General features: G+C 38.5%; 1 protein-coding gene across 2 annotated transcripts; it reads right to left on the bottom strand.

The window, feature by feature from the left end:
- Positions 1-2,764: 2,764 nt before the first annotated feature.
- Positions 2,765-3,781, bottom strand: LOC100688969 (glyceraldehyde-3-phosphate dehydrogenase-like). 2 transcript variants are annotated; one of them, XM_038586523.1, is made up of 2 exons: positions 3,644-3,781; positions 2,765-3,589 (listed from the first exon to the last, which is right to left on the bottom strand). In XM_038586523.1, exons 1-2 carry the CDS (start codon positions 3,764-3,766, stop codon positions 2,765-2,767), a joined length of 948 nt encoding a protein of 315 aa, XP_038442451.1. In that variant the 5' UTR covers positions 3,767-3,781. The 2 variants fall into 2 exon arrangements, with proteins under 2 accessions (XP_038442451.1, XP_038442449.1); XM_038586521.1 differs by having other exon boundaries at positions 2,765-3,781.
- Between the last annotated feature and the right edge of the window lie 21,166 nt (positions 3,782-24,947).

Raw genomic sequence — 24,947 nt, 5'->3', positions numbered from 1 at the left:
CCATTCTCTGGCATGGGTACCTTTGTTAAAAACACAAACAAAAACAAATGAGGTTGGTTTGTTATCACTTGTTCTTACTGAATGTTGTTCAAATATATACTTTTTCTTTTTTTAAATCCTTAATGATCATTGAACGATCTCACCTGAGATCAGGAAATTCATTTGTGGTTTATCAAAAACACCCTCTTCCCCTTTCTAATAATTCTTTTTTATTTTTTTAAAAAAATTTAATCTATTTATTCATGAGAGACACGGAGAGAGAGAGGCAGAGACACAGGTAGAAGGAGAAGCAGGCTCCATGCAGGGAGCCTGATGTGAGACTCGATCCCAGTACTCTGGGATCACGCTCTGAGCCGAAGGCAGACGCTCAACTGCTGAGCCACCCCGGTGTCCCCCCTTTCTAATAATTCTTGTTCTGTGGAATTATACTCAGCTTTCAAGCTTCTCTGACATCTCCAGGGATGCTTAATACTTACTGGTTTGGCCTTTACTCACAACTTCCAAATTCTTGATATATGACTTTTCTGATTTAGGAGCCTTGTATTGATTTAAAGCAATTACATCCTGTTTTAGAGTCTCCTCATGTCATTTGTATTTCAAGTACTTCTCACCAATGTTCATTTCACTGTGTTTAGTCCTGAGAACAATTCTCCTTTTCACTTACTTAATACTTGATAGTAGGAATTAATTTATCAGGTTAGATAGTTGTCTTCCAGAAGAGGGCAATGCCCCGAGAGATGAGATAGTGTAACAAGTATGTAAAAGCTCTGAGAATGGCCTGTAATGGTCTATTAGCAGGGCAGCTGCTAGCTCATGGAGCAACTTTGTGTGAATTAGCAAAATTCACTCTCACACTCTTTCCCATCTCTCACACCCCAAACAGTCCCAGCTCTTCAAGTTACTGGTTTGGTGAGTAGACCACGCCTTTCTACAAATTAACAAAAGATGCCTTTTGCAGAGATGCAACTTAAACCAGGGCACATGGGACAAGTGGCAGAGCTGAATTTCAGCCCTAGTACTCACTACCAGGCCCTCTTGTGCAGTGGATAACCTGCAACACTGTACATGGTGGGTTCTGCCTGTGAAGGTAGAAACACCAATAGATTGACTAAGGCTACGGTCAAAATTCCCCCACATCAATGTTGCTAAAAGTTGGATTGGGGCACAAAATTTAGTTCCCATCTTAATTTCTTAAAATTATATATTTGCTTCCAGAGAAGTTTCTCTATGAGAGATTTGTCTTAATGAAACTTATAGAGACAGTAATTTCATGTAAAATGGATGAACTGATCTTGATTTCAAAACAACTATTCAGAAAAGGACTTTCAGACATTAAAAAAAAGAGAAGTTATTTAATGGAGCTATATTATCCTGTCTGAGCAAGATATCTCCCATAATTTCTCTGGCAAATGACTTGAATGGAAGAGATGGCCCACACTAGTGGGCTCAGTGGTTCAAACCATGGGATCCTCAGTCAAATTACCTGTGTTCATAATTGGTGTCTGCCACTTCATAACTGTGTAAACTTGAGCAAGTCATTTGATCTCTGTGTCTCACTCTCCTCATGAGTCAAATGAGGATCATCATAGCACCTACTTCATATTTTTGTTGTGAGAATGAGATGAAATAATACATGTAAACTGTTGAGTACACTGCCTGGCATATGGTGAGCATGTAATAACTGATAGTTATTAATATTAGGCAATCATTTTTATAGAAGTACAGATTGTTTGACTTGGAACAGAATTCCGAGAAGTTTAGTCTACCCTCTATATGTAGATTGAATGGAATTACAGATAATCTGAATGTCTGAATGAGAAAAATCACCAATTGTATAGGAAGCTAAGAAAAGAGATTTACCCTAGGTCAATCAATAGAACTAAACTTTCCTGCCTAGGACCTGACTCAATATGTATGCCGTTACATGGTTCTGAACTGGAATTGCAGATTTGGAGGGGAGATGAAGGTGATTATTTAAAAACTATAAGCTAATGGGCCTGTTCTCCTTTCCCTCTAACAACTCTCATTCCCCAAAGGAAGCCACAACTACTAATGATTTAGTGATTTCACTGACTAGAGGTGAATAGCAAAGAAAACATGGGGTTTTATGTCCAGAGTCTTGAATTCTAGTCCTGATTTTGTTACTTAAATAGCTGTGTGACATTGGGGCAAGTCACTTGCCCACTTAGAGTTTCAGTATCCTCATATGGAAAATGTGGATAAAAATAGCTGTGCTGTTTTCTTGACAGAATTCTTGGAAAATTGAATGCAATAATGTGTGTGTATGCCAAGTGCTACCCAAATGTTGATTCATATTTTTATTGATTATCATGTTAAATCTGGTTGTTTATGACATTTCCCAGAAAGTGTTATTTAAAGTACCTTCATAGGGAGGAGTAGGGAGGTAGTTAGCTTGCTTTTCTAATAATATAAATGTCTTTCTCCTCCTTAACTTGGAGGGACTATGTTTGCTTTTCCCACTGGCTATATCAGTCACTGGAGATATGTGTTCCCAGTTTTTGTGGGAGATCACTGAAATCTAGTCTCTCTCTTTTTTTTTTGGCTGGGTACAGTATACTTTATTGATGGTACATGACAAGGTAGGGCTCCCCAAGCCCCTCCCCTTCCTTGGGGTCTAGGATGTAAATTGGAGGTCAGGAGATTCTCAGTGTGTTGGGGGATTAAGTTGGGGCAGGGACTCCCCAGCAGCTGAGGGCCTCTCTCTTCCTCTTGTTCTTGCTGGGGCTGGTGGTCCAGGAGGCTCTTACTCCTTGGAGGCCATGTGGACCATGAGGTCCACCACCCGGTTGCTGTAGCCGAATTCATTGTCATACCAGGAAATGAGCTTGACAAAGTGGTCATTGAGGGCAATGCCAGCCCCGGCGTCGAAGGTGGAAGAGTGGGTGTCACTGTTGAAGTCACAGGAGACCACCTGGTCCTCAGTGTAGCCCAGGATGCCCTTGAGGGGTCCCTCCGATGCCTGCTTCACTACCTTCTTGATGTCGTCATATTTGGCAGCTTTCTCCAGGCGGCAGGTCAGATCCACAACTGATACATTGGGGGTGGGGACACGGAAGGCCATGCCAGTGAGCTTCCCGTTCAGCTCAGGGATGACCTTGCCCACAGCCTTGGCGGCGCCAGTGGAAGCAGGGATGATGTTCTGGGCAGCCCCTCGGCCGTCACGCCACAGCTTCCCAGAGGGACCCTCCACGGTCTTCTGGGTGGCAGTGATGGCATGGACGGTGGTCATGAGGCCCTCCACGATGCCGAAGTGGTCATGGATGACTTTGGCTAGAGGAGCCAAGCAGTTGGTGGTGCAGGAGGCATTGCTGACAATCTTGAGGGAGTTGTCATACTTCTCATGGTTCACGCCCATCACAAACATGGGGGCATCAGCAGAAGGAGCAGAGATGATGACCCTCTTGGCCACGCCTTTCAAGTGAGCCCCAGCCTTCTCCATGGTGGTGAAGACCCCAGTGGACTCCACAACATACTCAGCACCAGCATCACCCCATTTGACGTTGGCAGGATCTCGCTCCTGGAAGATGGAGATGGACTTCCCGTTGATGACAAGTTTCCCGTTCTCAGCCTTGACTGTGCCGTGGAATTTGCTGTGGGTAGAATCATACTGGAACATGTACACCATGTAGTTGAGATCAATGAAGGGGTCATTGATGGCGACAATATCCACTTTGCCAGAGTTAAAAGCAGCCCTGGTGACCAGGCGCCCAATATGGCCAAATCCGTTCACTCCGACCTTCACCATCGTGCCTCGGGGACGCGCCTGGCGCAGCACCAGAAGACGCGGCTGTCTGTCGGGCGGGGAGGAGCGGAGAGCCCTAGTCTCTCTTTGTATGGTCTTCATAAAAATTTTGGATTCTGGGATCCCTGGGTGGCACAGCGGTTTGGCGCCTGCCTTTGGCCCAGGGCGTGATCCTGGAGACCCGGGATTGAATCCCATGTCGGGCTCCCGGCGCATGGAGCCTGCTTCTCCCTCTGCCTGTGTCTCTGCCTCTCTCTCTCTCTCTGTGTGTGACTATCATAAATAAATAAAAATTAAAAAAAATTTTTGGATTCTGAAGCCCAGGGATACAAATATTTTGTTGCAAATATGTGTAAAAGCATTTTCCTACATATGATCATGTTAAGAGGTTGGAATATTTTCTTGAGGCATATTTTATTCCTAAAATATATATCTATGTATTGGCCTAGATAGCATTTCATTTTTACAAGAATGGGATTATACCATTACCATATTTTGTCATTTCATTTGTTCACTTAATGAATCTGAATACTTTTTCATTTGAGTGCAAAAGATTGGCTTTTAACGATGGCATAGTATTCCATTTCGGTGGCGTAGAGTTCCATAGTATTCCATAGTCTCTTGATTTATATGTAGGTTGTTTCCAAGTTTTTATGACATTAAACAGTTCTGCAACCAGAGATTATGTTGTGTTCTTCCTTCCTGTGTGTGTTTGTGTGTGTGTCTTCCTGCAATTATCCAGATATTTCTTTTTTTAATTTATTTTTTATTGGTGTTCAATTTGCCAACATATAGAATAACACCCAGTGCTCATCCCATCAAGTTATCCAGATATTTCTATAGGATAAATCCCTATACAATTTTTGAGTCAAAAGGTGCAGATATAGCAATTTTTGATAGAGACTAGCATATTAGCTATCATCCAATTTTCAGTCAGTGGGAGAACTGGATTCCACACACATTCTTAATTCTATGCATCTAATAGGTAAAAATATCACTGCTGTTTTAATTTCAATTTAAATAGATGAGCTGAGCATATCTTCCTATATTTAATTGCTATTTCTACTTCTGTCAAGTTCCTGTTTCTACCCTTTGTCCATTTATCTTTAAGAGTATTAACCTTATTTGTTATAGAAGTTGCAAACATGCTAAAACCAAAATGAGGGCCTATCCATGTGAGAGAAAAGTGACCCAGACTCAAAGTGAATCAAATAAAGAGGCATGGATTGTAAGCTCCATTTAAACACTAACTTACTGTGCAATCTTGGACAACTTAAGTAACTTTTCTGTGCCTCATTTTCCTCAACTCCAAAATGGAGTAATAATGACTATTTTATTCTCTGTGGCTAACAACATTTCTATAAAGTTCAAATGAAAGTATTTACAAGTACTTTGTAAACAGAAGAGCCCTATGAATGTATAATTGGCCAATGAGGCAGCCAGCTTTAAAATTAACAGAATAAACAGAAAATACAATTAAGCCTAAAAAAATAACATTTTAAAAATATTACTTATGGGGCACTTGCATGGGACAGTCGGTTAAGCATCTGACTCTTGGTTTTAGCTCAGGTCACAATCTGAGGGTCCTGAGATCAAGTCTCATATTGGGCTCTGCACTCAGCAAGAGTCTACTTGTCATTCTCTCTCTCCCACTGCCCCTCCCCACTGTACTCTCTCTCTCAAATAAATAAATAAATCTTTTTAAAAAATTATTTAAAACATCTATGAATGAAAAGCAATTAGTTTCTATAGAAACATTTGCATAAGTTCAAAATCATATATATATGAATGTATACACGTAATAAAGATGTTTAATGTAGCATTCATTCTATTTGCTAAAAATTTGAATCCTCATATTTATTAATATCAAGTTGATTGAATATATATTTCCACACAATGAAATACTCTGCAGTCACTAAAATGGAATAAGATCAATCTATATCTGTTGACAAGGAAAGGTTTCAATATTTATTATTAAGTGCAAAAAGTAAATTATAAAACATTAAGTATGTATGATCATACATATGTAAAATAAATAATAATAATATGTGAATAGGCATATATAGTATATGTAAAATATATAAGAATTACATAAAATATTATATAATTAAATACATATTATTTGTCTATATTATTATATATTACATATATTATATTTTGTACTTAATCTAATTCAGGGCTCATCAATTGATAGCCCATGGGCCAAATTCAGCCCCACCTCCTGTTTGTATAAATAAACTTCTACTGGAATACAGCCGTGACCATATGTTTATAAGTTGCCTCTGACAACTTTCATGCTATGGCCCTCAAAACCTAAAATATTCACTACTTGATTCTACAGAAAAAGTTTCCTGATGCCTGATCTAGAGAAATGTATGCGGTAGCATTAGCAGTTTTTGCCTTGAAGTGATGAAACAATGAGAAATATTCACTTTCTGAGGCATGTTTATTCAAGGGAAGACTGTACCCTTCATCTGATTTCCTCAAATTGTTTTATCTTACATAATTAGAGTATTGATATCAACCTGAGAATTTGATATTGGGAAGATGTATTATATAGTTCTATATTTTTTATTGCATGTGTAGATCTGTGTAATCATTACTGAAACCAAGATACAGAACTTTTCCATTACTACAAAGATCTCCTTTATATTTATACCCAGCTCTCCTCTCACCCAATTATTCCTAACTCCTGGAAATCACTAATCTCTTCCCCATCTCTACAATTTTGTTATTTCAATAATGTTATATAAATGAGTACTACAGCATGTAACCATTTGCAACTGTCTTCTTCCATTCAGTATAATGCTTTTGAGACTCAACTAACTTTTCGTGTGTATCAACAGCTCATTATTTTTATTGCTGAGTAGTATTCCATTGTATGGATGTACTATAGATGTTTACACATGGAAGGACAATAGATAAACTTAACTGCTCCTGTGTATTCAGAATTAATTTTTTACATTTTGAGTGCAACATAGAAAACTTACCACCATATAGGTCACTTTATCCTTCCATTTTGCATTTTAGTTATCACATGTATTACATCCACATACATTGAAAATTCTGACAGATAGTGTGATCACTTTTGCTTTCAACCTTCATGCCTATTTTAAAGATTTAAAAAAAGAGAAAAATGTTCTATTATATTTACACAGATATTTATCTTTTTTTGCTCTTTCTTCATTCCTGATGTTTCAAGTTACTCTCTGAAACAATTTTTTTTTTCCATAAAGAGCTCCCTTTATCAATTCTTTTAGAGCAGGTCTGCTGGTAATTAATTCTTTTATTATTATTCTTTTATTTTTCATTCACCTGAAAATGTCTTTATTTCAACTTCATTCCTAAAAGTTACTTTTTACTGTATATAGAATTCAGATTGACAGTTGTCTCAGTACTTTAAAGATGTCTTCTGACCCCCCTGGTTTTTGATGAGAAATTTTCAGTCATTTGACTGTATTTCCCCATATGAAATGCATTGCTTTTCTCTATCCGATTTTTCAAGATTTTTGTTGTTACTTTTGGTTTTTATTAGTTTGATTATGACATGTCTAGATGTGTATTTATTTGACTTTATCGATTTGAAATTTAGCTGAGTTTTTTGAATCTATAAGTTTATGTTTTTCACCAATGGAATTTTCAGCCATTATTTCTTCACATAATTTTTTTCCATAACATTCTTTTTCTTTTCTTCTGGGACTCTGATAACTGATGACTGTTAGACCTTTCAGTATTGTCCCACAATAGCCAAAATTTCCACTCATTTTACTTTTCTTTTTCTCAGAGTGGACAATTTATATTGTCCTGTTTTCAGGTTTATTAACTCCTTCTTTTTATCTCCAATCTGATATTGAATGCTTTCAGTGAAAGTTTTGTTTTAGTTATTGTATTTTTCAGTTCTAAAATTTTTCATTTCATTCTTTATAGCTTCTATTTCTATGGCAAGAATTTCTACCTTTCCATTAATTTTCAGTGTTATTTTAGCTTCTTGGTTATAATAGCTATTTATAATAGTGCTTTTCTGATAATTGTAACATCCAGGTTATATCAAGTTTGACATATTTTGATTGTTTTTCTCTTGAGAGTTGAGATTTTCCTAGTTCTTTGTATGTTCAGTGATTTTTATTGTAAGTGGGACATTTTAAATACTATGTATGAGACTCCAGGTCTTGTTCTAATTCTATTGAGAACATTACTGATTTTTTGTTTGTTTTGGTAGGCTTCAGTTCTCAAGTTCTAATCCACCTTCTGTGGATTGTTGTTTGAATATCAGTTTGCTTTTTTAAAGCTTTTAAAATGCTATTCAGATCTGTTGCATGTGTCTACTACCTAGTCCATGGGTGCACGGCCCCAGAGGCCAATCTGGAACCTAAGTAGTATACTCTGTAGTTAACTCTATAGTTAAGTTCTGCATGCCTTTCATGTGCTTTTTAGCATCAAATCTTCACATGTACAGCTTGAGATAAGCCCAACAAATTCATAAACATTTTTATGTCCTCCATTTCATAAACTTTATCTTCTTTGTGATCAACTGGACATTCTCTGGGTCCCAGAGACTCCTTGGTCTTCTGGCTAAAAAGCCAGGGTTTTTTAATGTCTTCACTAAGCCACATGTTTCCTGTGATTGAACCTGCCTTCAAGCTAAGCAATGGGAGAAAAGGCAATAGAATTTCCTTCCACATTCTTTTGACTACAATCATCTTGCTCAAAGAAAAGGGGTCTTCCTCCTAAGAATTTTAGTTTCCTGCCTGGGTGTCATTGCTGTTACCTCCACCATGACTTTGCACCTTAGATATTGAAGCTTGCCTGAAAGCTGGAGATAGAAAGAAAAATAAAAACAACAAGGGATTTCCTCTACTTTATCTTTGTAGGTGTTATGATTTCTGATCCTTGAATTAAAAATGAGGACTTTTCTTGGAGTTTTTTTTGTCTATACTTGAGCAGTTTTGGGCTTCATGATGCCTTTGAGTTCAGAATAGGGGCTATATACGGAAAAATACAGGAAATTCACTGGTGTATTGCTTATACATTAATTTTTGTTTTTCTTTTACAATTTACCTGCTACCATTACTCTGCAGAGTTCTTGCATAGTTCCTCTATGCCTTCTGTACAGTAATTTTAGCTGCATCAGTGGGAAAAACAGATTGGAATGTGTTTCTCCATCTTAATCAGAATAAAACTTCTTCATTTTTTTCATCATTTACTACTACTACTAAAGAATCAGAAACAACCTAAAAATCCAACATAAATACCATTTGACATACCAAGCCAAGGAATAATATACAACTGTTACCATTTAAATTAGGAAAACTGCAACCCTATGGGAAATGTTTCCAATATGGCATTAGTTTTTTTCTTTAAGTGAAACAAAGTTACATATACACTAAGATTACAGCTCTATAAAATAGCTATAGACACACACACAATAATTTGCTTGGAGGTTTCACAGGATTGTGATTTTATGTATATGTTTTTCCTTTTGAAAATATCCTTTTATGTTGTTAGAATGATACGATTATCATTGAATGTCATAAATTATTTCATAATGTACCATAAACTATATTTATTTTAAAAATTCTTTAGATCTTGGGATGCCTGGGTGGCTCAGTTGGTTAAGTGTCCAACTCTTGATTTTGGCTGAAGTTGTGATCTCAGGATTGTGAGATTGAGCTCTGTGTCAGGCTCTATGCTGGATCTGGAGCTGGCTTAGGATTCTCTCTCTCTCTCTCACCCTGTACCCCTACCCCCCCCAATAAATAAATAATGAAAGTTCTTTAGATCTTTAGGAGAATAACATGTATTCAGTTGCTAGCCCCATAGGAACTTTAAAAAATTATATTTATTTATTCATTATTTCTAAACCTTAAATTTGTTTTTGTTTTACTTTTAAAATAGTCTGAGTTATATATATAGACTTAACATAAGTGACCACATCCATTCTGTAAATTCTGAAGCAAATCATGTATCATTTTGACAATATTCCTCTCTCTTCCTCATTTCCTTGTCAATCTGAATGAGATGGTTTGTGAATTTGACCAAAGTCTTCAGAATCAGGCCTAATAATTAATCCATATAACTTTGTTTGGCTTACTGGAAGACTTCATTTATTTAGTTGTTACTGTTTACTCTGAGCATTGGGAAGGCAATTGAGTCTCCTAACTAGAACAGAGAACCAGAATCCAGGGTTCCCATCTCCTCTCACCAGCTGCTTCTCCATCTTGATACTTGTCTTGCAAAAGACCATGCTCTCTCAGGGTCACATCTTCTGATAACTTTGGCAAATGATTTCCACACATATGCTGATGACTTTGTAAAGTTTTTGTGGGTGTCAATTGTTATTCACCACTGTAAGTATATTTTTTCTTCACTTCCTTCAAAAATATCCCATTTAAAGAGTATTACTTTGGACATATCCTGGAGAGACTTAGGAAGATGGTAGAGTGGGAGAATATTAAGCTCACCTCACCTCCTTGCACACTTACAACTAGATTTCACTCATATCTGGGTAAATAAACCAGAAAGCAATCTGAAGACTGGTAGACCAAACTCCACAACTAAATATAGAGAAGCCACATTGGGTAGATGAGGAAGAGCAGAAATGGTAGTCAGGAGCTGCCTCTGGAGGAAAGGAGCTGCAGTCATGAAGAGGGGAAAGCAACAGGGAGCCCACATGGGAAGATTAATCCTCCTAATATTTGCCTTGAAAACCAGAGGGGTGGACTACCAATGGAACTTGGAGCCTGGGGTGTTAAAAGTCAGCTGACTCAGCACTGACTGAGCCAGGAGGGTGAAGGATAGCTGGAGTGTCTCTCCTTAAAGAGACAAGAGCCCAAGGAGAGGTAATGTAGCTTGCACAATGGCAGGGAGATCTATTTATACTAATTTCAGAGCATGTTTGGGAATTTCTCTGAGAACAAAGGAGCTGGCAGGTGCCATTTTCCTCTCCCACCCTCTAGAATAAACACAGAGCCACCTGCAGGAGGCACCTCTGTGCAGACACTTGGTACTTAACTTGTTAGCAGGGTGCCCCACCCAGGAGTTCTGAGGACTCACCCACTCTAAGCCTGCTGGCCTTGGCCCTGGGTTTAGTGCAAATTTTGCTAATGCCATGCTTACACCTTGCCCAGCCACTGCCTGTACAGATGCTGAATGCTCCTAGTCACCACAACTGCTGCCATGCACCTTACCTCCCCTGGCCACTGGGCTATAAGAGCTCTAGCCTGAGATAGAGGCTCAGAGAAAATTCTGCTAACACAACCACCCTGCCCCTGAGCCTTTCTGCTGTCATGTCCCCTCAGAGCCAGCCTGCCTGGGTCTCACTAATATCACAGAGAGCAAACACAACCCACAATAGGCAGAGTCAGTGCAGACTTCAGGACTGAAAGGAAAAATGACTCAGATACAATATGTGTCTTAAAATAGTAAGACGTAATCAACACACATAGGAGACTCTTATACAGTGCCAGATTCTGGAGAACAGGGGATACTGCACTGTAGGGCACTACAGGACTTCTTCATAAAGTCACTACTTCAAGAGCAGAAGATATAGCTGACTTTCCTAACCTTCAGAAACAGATACAAAGAAGTAGACAAAATGAGAAGATAGAAAAATATGTTCCAAGTGAAAGAACAGGACAAAATTGTAGCAGGAGATCTAAGTGAAGGAGAGTAAGTAATATGCTTACCACAGATTTTAAAGAAATGATCATTGATCTTCAGAAAAGGGTGGAGGACATCAGTGAGACCTTTGATAAGGAGATAAAAATAACATATAAGACATGAATAAAAAAAAGACATGAATAACTCAATAAATGCAACTAAAAATATAATAGATGGAATAAATAGTAGGCTACAAGAAGCTTAGGAATGTATCAATGACCTGGAGGACAGAGTAATGAAAAGCAACCAAGCTGATCGAGTGAGAGACAAACAAATAATGCATAATGAGAGTAGACTTAGAAAACTCTGACTACATCAAGTGTAATAACATATTCATTATAAAGATGCTGGGGGCAGAAAATGTATTTGAATAGATAATAGCTGAAAACTTCCCAAATCTGGGGAAGGGAACAGACATCCAGATTCAGGAAGCACAGAGATCCCAAGGAGTTTCACATCAAGGCACATAGTAATTACAATGTCAAAAAATAGAGATAAAGAAAGAATTTTAAACATTGCAAGAGAGAAGATTATTATATACAAAAGAGAGACCATAAGGTTATGAGCTTATTTTTCAGCAGAAACTTTGCAGGCCATAAGAAAGACACATGATGTAATCAAAGTGTTGATAGGACAAATCTGCACCCAAGAATATTTTATCCAGTAAGGACACTATTTAGAATAGAAGGAGAGATAGTTTCCCAGACAAACAAAATTAAAAGAATTCACAACCACTGAAACCAGCCCTACAAGAAATATTAAGGGGCACTCTGTAAGTAGAAACAAAAGACATAACTAAGAAAAGAAAAATAGGAAGTGCAAAAGCAAAAAAACAAGTGTATATGTAAAAATCAATAAATAGAAGCATAAAATAAGAAGATGTGAAAGATGATACCAAGTATCTGCAGTGGGGAAGGGAAAGGAATAAAGAATGAACTCAAAATTAAATGACCATCAGTTTAATAGAGACTACTACATGCAGAAGATGTTATCTATAAACTGAATGGGAGCCACAAATCAAAAAACATTAAAGGACATGCAAAAAAGCAAGAAACACAAGTATATCATTAAAGAAAATCAGCAAACCATGAAAGAGAGAGAGAAGAAAGGATCAGAAACAAGCTATTTTTTTAAAAAAATTAAAGTCTATTGAAAAATTAAGCTTACATAAACTCACAAATGAGTTTTCTCCATGTAAACCTACATGATGTGCTCAGATTATCTATAGGGCAGTAAGATACAGTATCATGCTGAGGGTGCTTACATTAAAATAGAATAGAAACATGATGCACATAGTATAAGGCAGATTAAGAGAAATTCTAGGTGTCTTGATATTTGAAAATAATATGAAGGAAGTGTGAGATACATAGAATTTGAAAATGTCTATACCTCAAGAAAACAGAATGAGTCTAATATCTTGGACAAAGGGAATATAAAACTAACTAACAGATCCCTATTAAAACACAACAAGGTAAAGAAAATAAAACTAACAAAAATGTGTCTTGGGAAGAGCAAAAATTAAGTTGTAAACTTTAGTTTTTTTCAAAGGGACTATAGCATATCTCTAGAAAGGCTATTGATACCTTTTGTCTTAGTCTTCTTAATTGCCAAAGTCATACTCATTATTTTTAGAATAATTTTATTATATTTCCTTTTTATTACATTATAGTTAACATACAGTGTGATATTGTTTTCAGGTGTAAAACATAGTGGTTCAACAATTTCATACATCACCGAGTGCTCATCAGGATGGTGCACCCCTTAATTCCTTAATCCCCATTGCCTGTTTCAAACATCGCCCTACCCCCTCACTCCTGGTAGCCATCAGTTAGTTTAGTGTCTGTTTCTTGGTTTCTCTTTCTCTCTCTCTCATTTTCCTTTGCTCATTTATTTTGATTCTTAAATTCCACATACAAATGAATAGTATTTGTCTTTGTATGACCGGCCTATTTCACTTAGAATTACACTCCCCAACTGCATCCATGCTATTGCAGATGTGTGTGTGATATCACTTCTTTTTTAATTTAAACTTTACTTAGTTAACATACAGTACAATATTGGGTTTCCAGAGTAGAATTTGATTCATCACTTACATACAACATCCAATGCTTATCATAAAAAGTGCCCAGTACACTTTACCCATCTAGATGTGATACACACACACACACACACACAGGCACACAATGGAATATTACTTAGCTATAAAAAAGAACGAAATATTGCGATTTGCAATGATGCAGATGGAGCTAGAATGTATTATGCTAAGAGAAACAAGTCAGAGAAAGTCAAATATATGATTTCACCTATGTAGGATTTAAGATTGAAAAGAGATGAACATATGGGAAGGTGGAAATGGGAGAGAGGGAAATAAACTATATACCACTTCTTTTTTTATAATAAATTTATTTTTAATTGGTGTTCAATTTGCCAACATAAAAAATAACACCCAGTGCTAATCCCATCAAGTGCCCCATCAGTGCAAGTCACCCATTCACCACACCCCCATCCCCCGTCCTCCTCCCCTTCCACCACCCCTAGTTCATTTCCCAAAGTTAGGAGTCTTTATGTTCTGTCTCCCTTTCTGATATTTCCCACACATTTCTTCTCCCTTCCCTTCTATTCCCTTTCACTATTATTTATATTCCCCAAATGAATGAGAACATAAAATGTTTGTCCTTCTCCGATTGACTTATTTCACTCAGCATAATACCCTCCAGTTCCATCCACGTTGAAGCAAATGGTGAGTATTTGTCATTTCTAATGGCTGAGTAATATTCCATTGTATACATAAACCACATCTTCTTTATCCATTCATCTTTCGATGGACACCAAGGCTCCTTCCACAGTTTGGCTATTGTGGACATTGCTGCTATAAACATCGGGGGCAGGTGTCCCGACGTTTCACTGCATCTGTATCTTTGGGGTAAATCCCCAAAAGTGCAATTGCTGGGTCATAGGGCAGGTCTATTTTTAACTCTTTGAGGAACCTCCACACAGTTTTCCAGAGTGGCTGCACCAGTTCACATTCCCACCAACAGTGTAAAAGGGTTCCCTTTTCTCCACATCCTCTCGAACATTTGTGGTTTCCTGCCTTGTTAATTTTCCCCATTCTCACTGGTGGGAGGTGGTATCTCATTGTGGTTTTGATTTGTATTTCCCTGATGGCAAGTGATGCAGAGCATTTTCTAATGTGCATCTTGGCCATGTCTATGTCTTCCTCTGTGAGATTTCTGTTCATGTCTTTTGCCCATTTCATGATTGGATTGTTTGTTTCTTTGGTGTTGACTTTAAGAAGTTCTTTACAGATCTTGGAAACTAGCCCTGTGTCTGATAGGTGATTTGCAAATATCTTCTCCCATTCTGTAGGTTGTCTTTTAGTTTTGTTGACTGTATCCTTTGCTGTGCAAAAGCTTCTTATCTTGATGAAGTCCCAATAGTTCATTTTTGCTTTTCTTTCTTTTGCCTTCCAGGATGTATCTTGCAAGAAGTTACTGTGGCCGAGTTCAAAAAGGGTGTTGCCTGTGTTTTCCTCTAGGATTTTGATGGAATCCTGTCTCACATTTAGATCTTTCATCCATTTTGAGTTTATCTTTGTGTATGGTGAAAGAGAGTGGTCTAGTTTCATTCTTCTGCATGTGGATGTCCAATTTTCCCAGCACCATTTATTGAAGAGACTGTCTTTTTTCCAATGGATAGTATTTCCTTCTTTATCGAATATTAGTTGACCATAAAGTTCAGGGTCCACTTCTGGGTTCTCTATTCTGTTGCTTTGATCTATGTGTCTGCTTTTGTGCCAGTACCACACTGTCTTGATGACCACTGCTTTGTACTACAACCTGAAATCTGGCATTGTGATGCTCCCAGATATGGTTTTCTTTCTTAAAATTCCCCTGGCTATTCGGAGTCTTCTCTGATTCCACACAAATCTTAAAATAATTTGTTCTAACTCTCTGAAGGAAGTCCATGGTATTTTGATAGGGATTGCATTAAACGTGTAAATTGCCCTGGGTAACATTGACATTTTCACAATATTAATTCTTGCAATCCATGAGCATGGAATATTTTTCCATCTCTTTGTGTCTTCCTCAATTTCTTTCAGAAGTGTTGTGTGGTTTTTAGGGTATAGATACTTTACCTCTTTGGTTAGGTATATTCCTAAGGTATATTATGCTTTTGGGTGCAACTGTAAATGGGATTGACTCCTTCATTTCTCTTTCTTCAGTCTCATTGTTAGTGTATAGAAATGCCACTGATTTCTGGGCATTGATTTTGAATCCTGCCACGCTACAAAATTGCTGTATGAGTTCTAGCAATCTTGGAGTGGAGGCTTTTGGGTTTTCTTGGTAGAGTATCATATCATCGGCGAAAAGGGAGAGTTTGACTTCTTCTTTGCCAATTTGAATGCCTGTAATGTCTTTTTGTTGTCTGATTGCTGAGGCTAGGACTTCCAGTACTATGTTGAATAGCAGTGGTGAGACTGGACATCCCTCTCTTGTTCCTGATCTTAGGGGAAAGGCTCCCAGTGCTTCCCCATTGAGAATGATATTTGCTGTGGGCTTTTTGTAGATGGCTTTTAAGATGTTGAGGAATGTTCCCTCCATCCCTACACTCTGAAGAGTTTTGATTGGGAATGGATGCTGTCTTTTGTCAAATGCTTTCTCTGCATCTAATGAGAGGATCATATGGTTCTTGGTTTTTCTCTTGCTGATATGACGAATCACATTGATTGTGTTACGAGTGTTGAACCAGCCTTGTGTCCCAGGGATAAATCCTACTTGGTCATGGTGAATAATTTTCTTAATGTACTGTTGGATCCTGTTGGCTAGTATCTTGTTGAGAATTTTTGCTTCCATGTTCATCAGGGATATTGGTCTGTAATTACTTTTGGTGAGGTCTTTGTCTCGTTTTGGAATTAAGGTGATGCTGCCCTCATAGAAGGAATTTGGAAGTACTCCATCTCTTTCTATCTTTCCGAACAGCTCTAGTAGAATAGGTATGGTTTCTTCTTTAAACGTTTGATAGAATTCCCCAGGGAAGCCATCTGGCCCTGGACTTTTGTGTCTTGGGAGCTTTCTGATGACTGCTTCAATTTCCTCCCTGGCTATTGGCCTGTTCAGGTTTTCTATTTCTTCCTGTTCCAGTGTTGGTAGTTTGTGGCTTTCCAGAAATGTGTCCATTTCTTCTAGGTTGCCTAATTTATTGGCATATAGCTGTTCATAATATGTTTTTAAAATCATTTTTATTTTTTGGTGTTGGTAGTGATCTCTCCTTTCTCATTCATGATTTTATTAATTTGAGTCTTCTCTCTCTTCTTTTTAATAAGGCTGGCTAATGGTTTATCTATATTAATTCTTTCAAAGAACCAACTCCTGGTTTTGTTGATCTGTTCCACAGTTCTTCTGGTCTCGATTTCGTTGAGTTCTGCTCGAATCTTTATTAACTCTCTTCTTCTGTTGGGTGTAGGATCTATTTGCTGTTTTTTCTCTAGCACCTTTAGGAGTAAGGTTAGCGTTTGTATTTGAGTTATTTCCAGTTTTTGAATGGATTCTTGTATTGCGATGTATTTCCCCCTTAAGACTGCTTTTGCTGCATCCCAAAGATTTTGAACGGTTGTTTCTTCATTCTCATTAGTTTCCATGAATCTTTTTAATTCTTCTTAATTTCCTGGTTGACCCTTTCATCTTTTAGCAGGATGGTCCTTAACCTCCACGTGTTTGAAGTCCTTCTAAATTTCTTGTTGTGATTTAGTTCTAATTTCAAGGCATTATGGTCTGAGAATATGCAAGGGACGATCCCCATCTTTTGGTATCAGTTCAGACCCGATTTGTGACCCAGTATGTGGTCTATTCTGGAGAAAGTTCCATGTGCACTTGAGAAGAATGTGTATTCAGTTGAGTTTGGATGTAAAGTTCTGTAGATATCTGTGAAATCCATCTGGTCCACTGTATCATTTAAAGCTCTCATTTTTTTGGAGGTTTTGTGTTTAGAAGACCTATCCAGTGTAGAAAGTGCTACGTTGAAGTCACCAAGTATAAGTGTATTTTTATCTAAGTATGTCTTAACTTTGGTTATTAATTGATTGATATATTTGGCAGCTCCCATATTCGGGGCATATATATTGTTGATAAGTCCTCTTGTTGGATAGATTCTTTAAGTATGATATAGTGTCTGTCTTCATCTCTCACTACAGTCTTCGGGGTAAATTTTAGTGTATCTGATATAAGGATGGCTACCCCTGCTTTCTTTTGAGGACCATTTGAATGGTAAATGGTTCTCCAACCTTTTATTTTCAGGCTGTAGGTGTCCTTCTGTCTCAAATGTGTCTCTTGTAGGCAGGAAATAGATGGGTCCTGCTTTTTTATCCAGTCTGAAACCCTGCGCCTTTTGATGGGGTCATTAAGCCTGTTCACGTTCACAGTTACTATTGAAAGATATGAGTTTAGTGTCATCATCATATCTATTCAGTCCTTGTTCTTGTGGATTGTTCCACTGGACTTCTTCTTAAAGGGAAATTTTAAGAGTCCTCCTTAAAATTTCTTGCAGAGCTGGTTTGGAGGTCACATATTCTTTTAGTTGCTGCCTGTCTTGGAAGCTCTTTATCTCTCCTTCCATTTTGAATGAGAGCCTTGCTGGATAAAGTATTCTTGGTTGCATGTTCTTCTCATTTAAGACCCTGAATATATCCTGCCAGCCCTTTCTGGCCTGCCAGGTCTCTGTGGAGAGGTCTGCTCTTACCCTAATACTCGTCCCCATAAAAGTCAGGGATTTCTTGTCTCTTGCTGCTTTAAGGATCTTCTCTTTATCTTTGAAATTTGCAAGCTTAACTATTAAATGTCGAGGTGTTGAACGGTTTTTATTGATTTTAGGGGTGATCTCTCTATTTCCTGGATCTGAATGCCTGTTTCCCTTCCCATATTAGGAAAGTTTTCAGCTATGATTTGTTCAAATACATATTATGGCCCTCTGGCCCTTTCGGCCCCCTTGGGAACCCTCGTCGTTAGGACTTCTAGTTTGGATTGCATCTCATTCAATTGATTTTTAATTTCTGCCTGATTGGATCTAAATTCTGCAGTCATGAAGTCTCTTGAGTCCTTTATGCTTTTTTCTAGAGCCACCAGTAACTTTATAATAGTGCTTCTGAATTGCTTTCTGACATTGAACTGTAATCCAGATTTTTTAACTCTGTGGGAGAGAGGACTGTTTCTGATTCTTTTGAGGTGAGGTTTTCCTTCTAGTCATTTGCTTAGTGCAGAGTGGCCAAAAACAAGTTGTATTGGGAAAAGGAGAAAATGAGAGGAGAGAAAGAAGGAACGAAAAGAGTAAAAGAAAAAAGAAAAAAGGAAGGAAAAAAGAAAAAAAGAGAAGAAAAAGTGAAAGAATAAGAAAGAAAGGGAAAAAAGGTGGGGGAAGCAAACAGAAATCAAAAACAAAATAAACAAAAAAAAGACAAAAAAAAAAAACAGAAGCAAAAACAAGACAAAACAAACAAAGAAAAAAACACGGGGGAGTATCTTTTGATTCTGTATACTTTAAGTCCCTTGACTTCCCCTGGAACTTGTCCTTCTAGCTGGTTCTGGGGGAGGGGCCTGTTGTGCTGATTTTCAGGTGTTAGCACTTGGGGGAGCTGCTCTGTCCCCTGCCTGGTGCAGGGCTCAGTGGGGGTTGTTTACCCCGTGAGGCCCCTGAAGGAACAACCCCAGTGGCTGCGGCAGCTCTGGAAACCTGAATTCAGCTCCCACAGTAACTACGGAGCTCTCCGTCTGCAGGGCCTGGAGGCTCCGGGGGCGGGGCTGCTGATCTGCTCAGCTCGGGGCAGGAGCGTCCTTGCTGTCCTGGGCCCTCCCGGCCTCTGCCTTACCCGGGGGAGGCCGGATCCTGGGCTGTGTCCCCGGTGCCCTGTGCTCCTGGGCCTGCGCTGTTGGATTCGCACTCACGGCCGCGCAGCCTCCTCTCCGCATAGCGGCCGCCGGAGCCCCTCTGCGCTGCTCCCTGGTCAATGCGTTCGCGAGCTGCAGTCCTTTAGGGAGCTCAGCGCACTCTCCCCGGTGCCCAGTTGCTCTGTTAGTGTCCCAGGGAGCCTGAGGGCATCCCCGGCCCTCCTGGGGTCCTGCTCTAACTCCCTGCGAGAGCCTTTCTGCCCTGTAAGATTGGTGCAGCTCCTGCTTCTCCCGGACGGGGCTCTCCTGTCCTGGGGGCACTGGCCCGGGCCTTTGCCAGGCTCCTCGCGGGCCCCTCCCCCTTGGATGCCTTTTGTTTCTTTATTTCTTTTTTCCCCGTCTTCCTACCTTGATAGAAGCATGAACTCTTCTCACTGCAGCGTTTCAGCTGTTCTCTCTTTAAATCTCAGGCCGAATTGGTAGATTTTCAGGATGATTTGAAGGTTATCTAGGTAATTTGGTGGGAACAGGTGATTTGGGGACCCTACTCTTCTGCCATCTTGCTCTTCCTCTATATACCACTTCTTTATCCATTCATTGATCAGTAGACACTTGGGCTGCATCCACAATTTGGCTATGGTAAATAATTCTGTAATTAACAAAGTGCCTGTATCCCTTCAAATCAGTGTTTTTGTATTCTTTGGGTAATACCTACTAGTGCAATTGTTGGATCATTGGATACTGCTATTTTAAAATTTTGAGGAACCTCCATGCTGTTTTTCAGAGCAGTTGCACCAGTTTGCATTCCCACCAATAGTATAAAAGAGTTCCTCTTTCTCCATATTCTTGCTAATATCTGTTTTTTTTTTCTAGTGTTGTCAATTTAAGCTATTCTGACAGATATGAGGTGTGAGGTGATAATCTCATTGTAGTTTTGATTTGTATTTTCCTGATGATCAGTGATCTTGAGCATCTTTTCATGTGGCTGTTAGCCATCTGTATGTCTTTTTTTGGAAAAATGTCTATTCCTGTCTTCTGGCCAGTTTTAAATTGAATTTTTTGGTTTCTTGGGAGTTGAGTTTTATATGATTTTGTATATTTTGGACACCAAACCTTTATCAGATGTAATTTGCAAATATCTTCTCCTCTTTCATAGGTTGCATTTTAGTTTTGTTGATTGTTTCCTTCTCTGTGCAGAAGCTTTTTATTTCGATGAAGTCCCAATAGTTTATTGTTTCCCTTGCTTCAGGAGACATATCTAGAAAGAAGTTTGTACAGCTGATATCAAAGAAGCTACTGCCTGAGTTTTTCTCTAGGACTGTTACAGTTTCAGGTCTCACATTTACATCTTTAATCCATTTTGAATTTATTTTTTGTATATGGTGTAAAAAAGTGTTCTGGTTTCATTCTTTTGCACACAGATTACCAGTTTCCCAACATCATTTGTTGAAAATACTGTCTTTCTCCCATTGAATATTCTTTCATACTTCATCAAAGATTAACTGAGCATATAACTGTGGGTTACTTCGGAGTTTTCTAGTCTGTTCCCTTGATCTATGTGTGTATTTTAGTGCCAGTACCATACCATTTTTATTACTACAGCTTTGTGATAGAACTTAAAGTCTGGAATTGTGATATCACCAGCTTTGCTTTTTCTTTTTCAAAATTGCTTTGGCTATTAGAGGCCTTTTGTGGTTCAATAAAAATGTTAGGATTTTTTGTTCTACTTCTGTGAAAAATCATGTTGGTATTTTGATAGGGATTGCATGAAACCTGTGGATTGATTTGGGTAATATAGACATTTTAACAATATTCTTCCAATCCATGAACATAGAATGTCTTTCATTTCTTTGTGTCCTCTTCAATTTCTTTCATCAGTGTTTTATAGTTTTCAGAGTATAGGTCTTTCACCTCTTTAGTTAGGTTTATTCCCAGGTATCTTATTATGTTGGGTGCAATTGTAAATGGAATTGTTTTCTTAAATTTCTCTTTCTGCTGCTTCATTATTAGTGTGTAAAATGAAACAGACTTCTTCACATTGATTCTGTATCTTGTGACCTTACTGAATCCCTTTACCATTTCTCGCAGTCTTTTGGTGGAGCCTTTTGGGTTTTCCATATATAGTATCCTGTCATCTGCAGAGTGAGAGTTTTACTTGTTCCTTGTTTCGTACTGATCTGGATGCATTTTACTTCTTTTTGTTGTCCAGTTTCTGTGCTATGGCTGACTTCCAGTATTATGTTGAATAGAAGTGGTGAAATTGGATATCCTTGTCTTGTTCCTGACCTTAGAGGGACAGCCCTCAGTTTTCCCCCATTGAGTATGATGTTCACTGTGGGTTTTTCAGATACGGCCTTTTATTATGTTGAGCTATGATCCCTCTAAACCTACTTTTTTGAAGGCTTTAATCATGAATAGATATTGTACTTTGGCAAATGTTTTTCTGCATCTGGTGAAAGAATCATATCGTTTTTATCGATTTTTATTGGCATAATGTGTACTATGGATTGATTTGCAAATATTGAGACATAACACCAAGCCAGGAATAAATCCCACTTGATTGTACCAAATGATTTTTGTAATGTGTTTTTTTTTGTATATTTTTTTATTGGAGTTCAATTTGCCAACATATAGTTTAACACCCAGTGCTCATCCCATCAAGTGTCTCCCTCAGTGCCCATCACCCAGTCACCCCAAACCCCGGCCCACCTCCCTTTCTACCACCACTTGTTGCTTTCCCAGAGTTAGATGTCTCTTATGTGCTGTCACCCTCACTGATATTTCCCACTCATTTTCTCTCCTTTCCCCTTTATTCCCTTTCACTATTTTTTATATTCCTCAAATGAATGATACTAAATAATGTTTGTCCTTCTCCGACTGACTTACTTCACTCAGCATGGTACCCTCCAGTTCCATCCACATCAAACCAAATGGTATTTGTCAATTCTAATGGCTGAGTAATATTCCATTGTATACATAAACCACATCTTTATCCATTCATCTTTCAATGGACATGGAAGCTCTTTGCACAGTTTAGCTATTGTGTACATTACTTCTATAAACACTGGGGTGCAGGTGTCCTGCTGTTTCCCTGCATCTGTATCTTTGAGGTAAATCCCCACTAGTGCAATTGCTGGGTCTTAGGGTAGCTCTATTTTTTAACTCTTTGAAGAACCTCCACACAGTTTGGCAGAGTGGCTGCACAATTTCACCTTCCCACCAATAGTGCAAGAGGGTTCCCCATTCCCACATCCTCTCCAAAATTTGTTGTTTCCTGTCTTGTTAATTTTCACCATTCTCACTGATGTGAGGTGGTATCTCATTGCAGTTTTGATTTGTATTTCCCTGATGGCAAGTGATGCGCAGCATTTTCTCCTGTGCTTGTGGGCCATGTCTATGTCTTCTTTGGTGAAATTTCCGTTCATGTCTTTGGCCCATTTCATGATTGGATTATTTATTTCTTTGCTGTACAGGTTAATAAGTTCTTTCTAGATCTTGGATACAAGCCCTTCAACTGCTATGTCATTTGCAAATATCATCTCCCATTCTGTAAGTTGTCTTTTAGTTGTGTTGACTGTCTGTTGCTGTGCAGAAACTTTTTATCTTGATGAAGTCCCAATAATTCATTTTTACTTTTGTTTCCCTTGCCTTCATAGATGTATCTCACAAGAAGTTGCTGTGACAAAGTTCAAAAAGGGGGTTGCCTGTGTTCTCCTTTAGGACTTTGAAGGATTCTTTTCTTAAATTTAGATCTTTCATCCATTTTGAGTTTATCTTTGGGTATGGTGTAAGAGAATGGTCTAATTTCATTCTTCTGCATGTGGCTGTCCAATTTTCCCAGCACCATTTTCCGAAGAGACTGTCCTTTTTCCAGTGGATAGCCTTTCCTGCTTTGTCAAATATCTGTTGACCATAGAGGTGAGGGCCCATTTCAGGTTTCTGTATTCTGTTCCATTGATCTATGTGTCTGTTTTTGTGCCAGTCCCACACTGTCTTTTTTTAATAAATTTATTTTTTATTGGTGTTCAATTTGCCAACATATAGAATAACACCCAGTGGTCATCCCTTCAAGTGCCCACCTCAGTGCCCATCACCCAGTCACCCCCACACCCTGCCCACCTCCCCTTCTGCCACCCCTATTTCGTTTCCCAGAGTTAGGAATCTTTCATGTTCTTCTCCTTTTCTCATATTTCCCACTCATTTTCTCCTTTCCCCTTTATTCCCTTTCACTATTTTTTATATTCCCCAAATGAATGAGACCACATAATGTTTGTCCTTCTCCGATTGACTTATTTCACTCAACATAATACCCTCCAGTTCCATCCACATCGAAGCAAATTGTCCCACACTGTCTTAATGATCACAACTTTGTAGTACAACTTGAAGTCCGGCATTGTGTTGCCCCCGGATACAGTTTTCTTTTTCAATATTCCGCTGGCTATTCGGGGACTTTTCTGATTCCACACAGATCTTAAGATGATTTGTTCCAACTCTCTGAAGAAAGTCCACAGTATTTTGATAGGGATTGCATTAAATGTGTAAATTGTCCTGGGTAGCGTTGACATTTTCACAATATTAATTCTTCCAATCCATGAGCATGGAATATTCTTCCAACTCTTTGTGTCTTCCTCTATTTCTTTCGGAAGTGTTATGTAATTTTCAGGGTATAGATCCTTTACCTCTTTGGTTAGGTTTACTCCTAGGTATCTTATGCTTTTGGGTACAATTGTCAATGGGATTGACTCCTTTATTTCTCTTTCTTCAGTCTCATTGTTAGTGTATAGAAATGCCACTGATTTCTGGGCATTGATTTTTGTATCCTGCCACATGGCCAAATTGCTGTATGAGTTATAGCAATCTTGGGGTGGAGTCTTTTGGGTTTTCTCTGTCCAGTATCATGTCATCTGCAAAGAGGGAGAGTTTGACTTCTTCTTTGCCAATATGAATGTCTTTTATTGCTTTTTGTTGTCTGATTGCTGGGGATAGGACTTCTAGTACTATGTTGAATAGCAGTGGTGAAAGTGAACATCTCTGTCATGATCCTGATCTTAGGGGAATGCCTCTCAGTTTTTCCCCATTGAGAATGATATTTGTTGTGGGCATTGCATAAATGGCTTTTAATATATTGAGGAATGTATCCTTACACTTTGAAGAATTATGATCAGGAATGGATGCTGTATTTTGTCAAATACTTTCTCTGCATCTATTGAGAGGATCACATGGTTCTTGTTTTTTCTCTTGTTGATGTGATCTATCACGTTGATTGTTTTAAGAGTGTTGAACCAGCCTTGCATCCCAGGGAAAAATCCCACTTGGTCATGGTGAATAATCCTCTTAAAGTACTGTTGGACCCTTTTGGCTAGTATCCTGTTGGGAATTGTTGCATGCTTGTTCATGAGGGATATTGGTCTCTAATTCTCCTTTTTGATGGGGTCTTTGGTTTTGGAATTAAGGTTATGCAGGCTTCAAGAAATGAGTTTCTAAGTATTCCATCCCTTTCTACCTTTTGTAACAGCTTTAGTAGAATAGGTATTGTTTCTTCTTTAAACGTTTGCTAGAATTCCCCTGGGAAGCCATCTGGCCCTGGACTTTTGTGTCTTGGGAGGTTTTTGATGACTGCTTCAATTTCCTCCCAGGCTATTTTCCTG

Source organism: Canis lupus, chromosome X (genome assembly GCF_011100685.1).
Source record: "Canis lupus familiaris isolate Mischka breed German Shepherd chromosome X, alternate assembly UU_Cfam_GSD_1.0, whole genome shotgun sequence".
Lineage (NCBI taxonomy): Eukaryota > Metazoa > Chordata > Mammalia > Carnivora > Canidae > Canis > Canis lupus.
Note: the sequence above shows the minus strand (reverse complement) of the source record. Positions and strands in the feature narration are given on the sequence as shown.

What these genes read in the sequence shown, in the direction of transcription:
- LOC100688969 (XM_038586521.1), bottom strand. Translation starts at nt 3,766, where the DNA reads ATGGTGAAGGTCGGAGTGAACGGATTTGGCCATATTGGGCGCCTGGTC.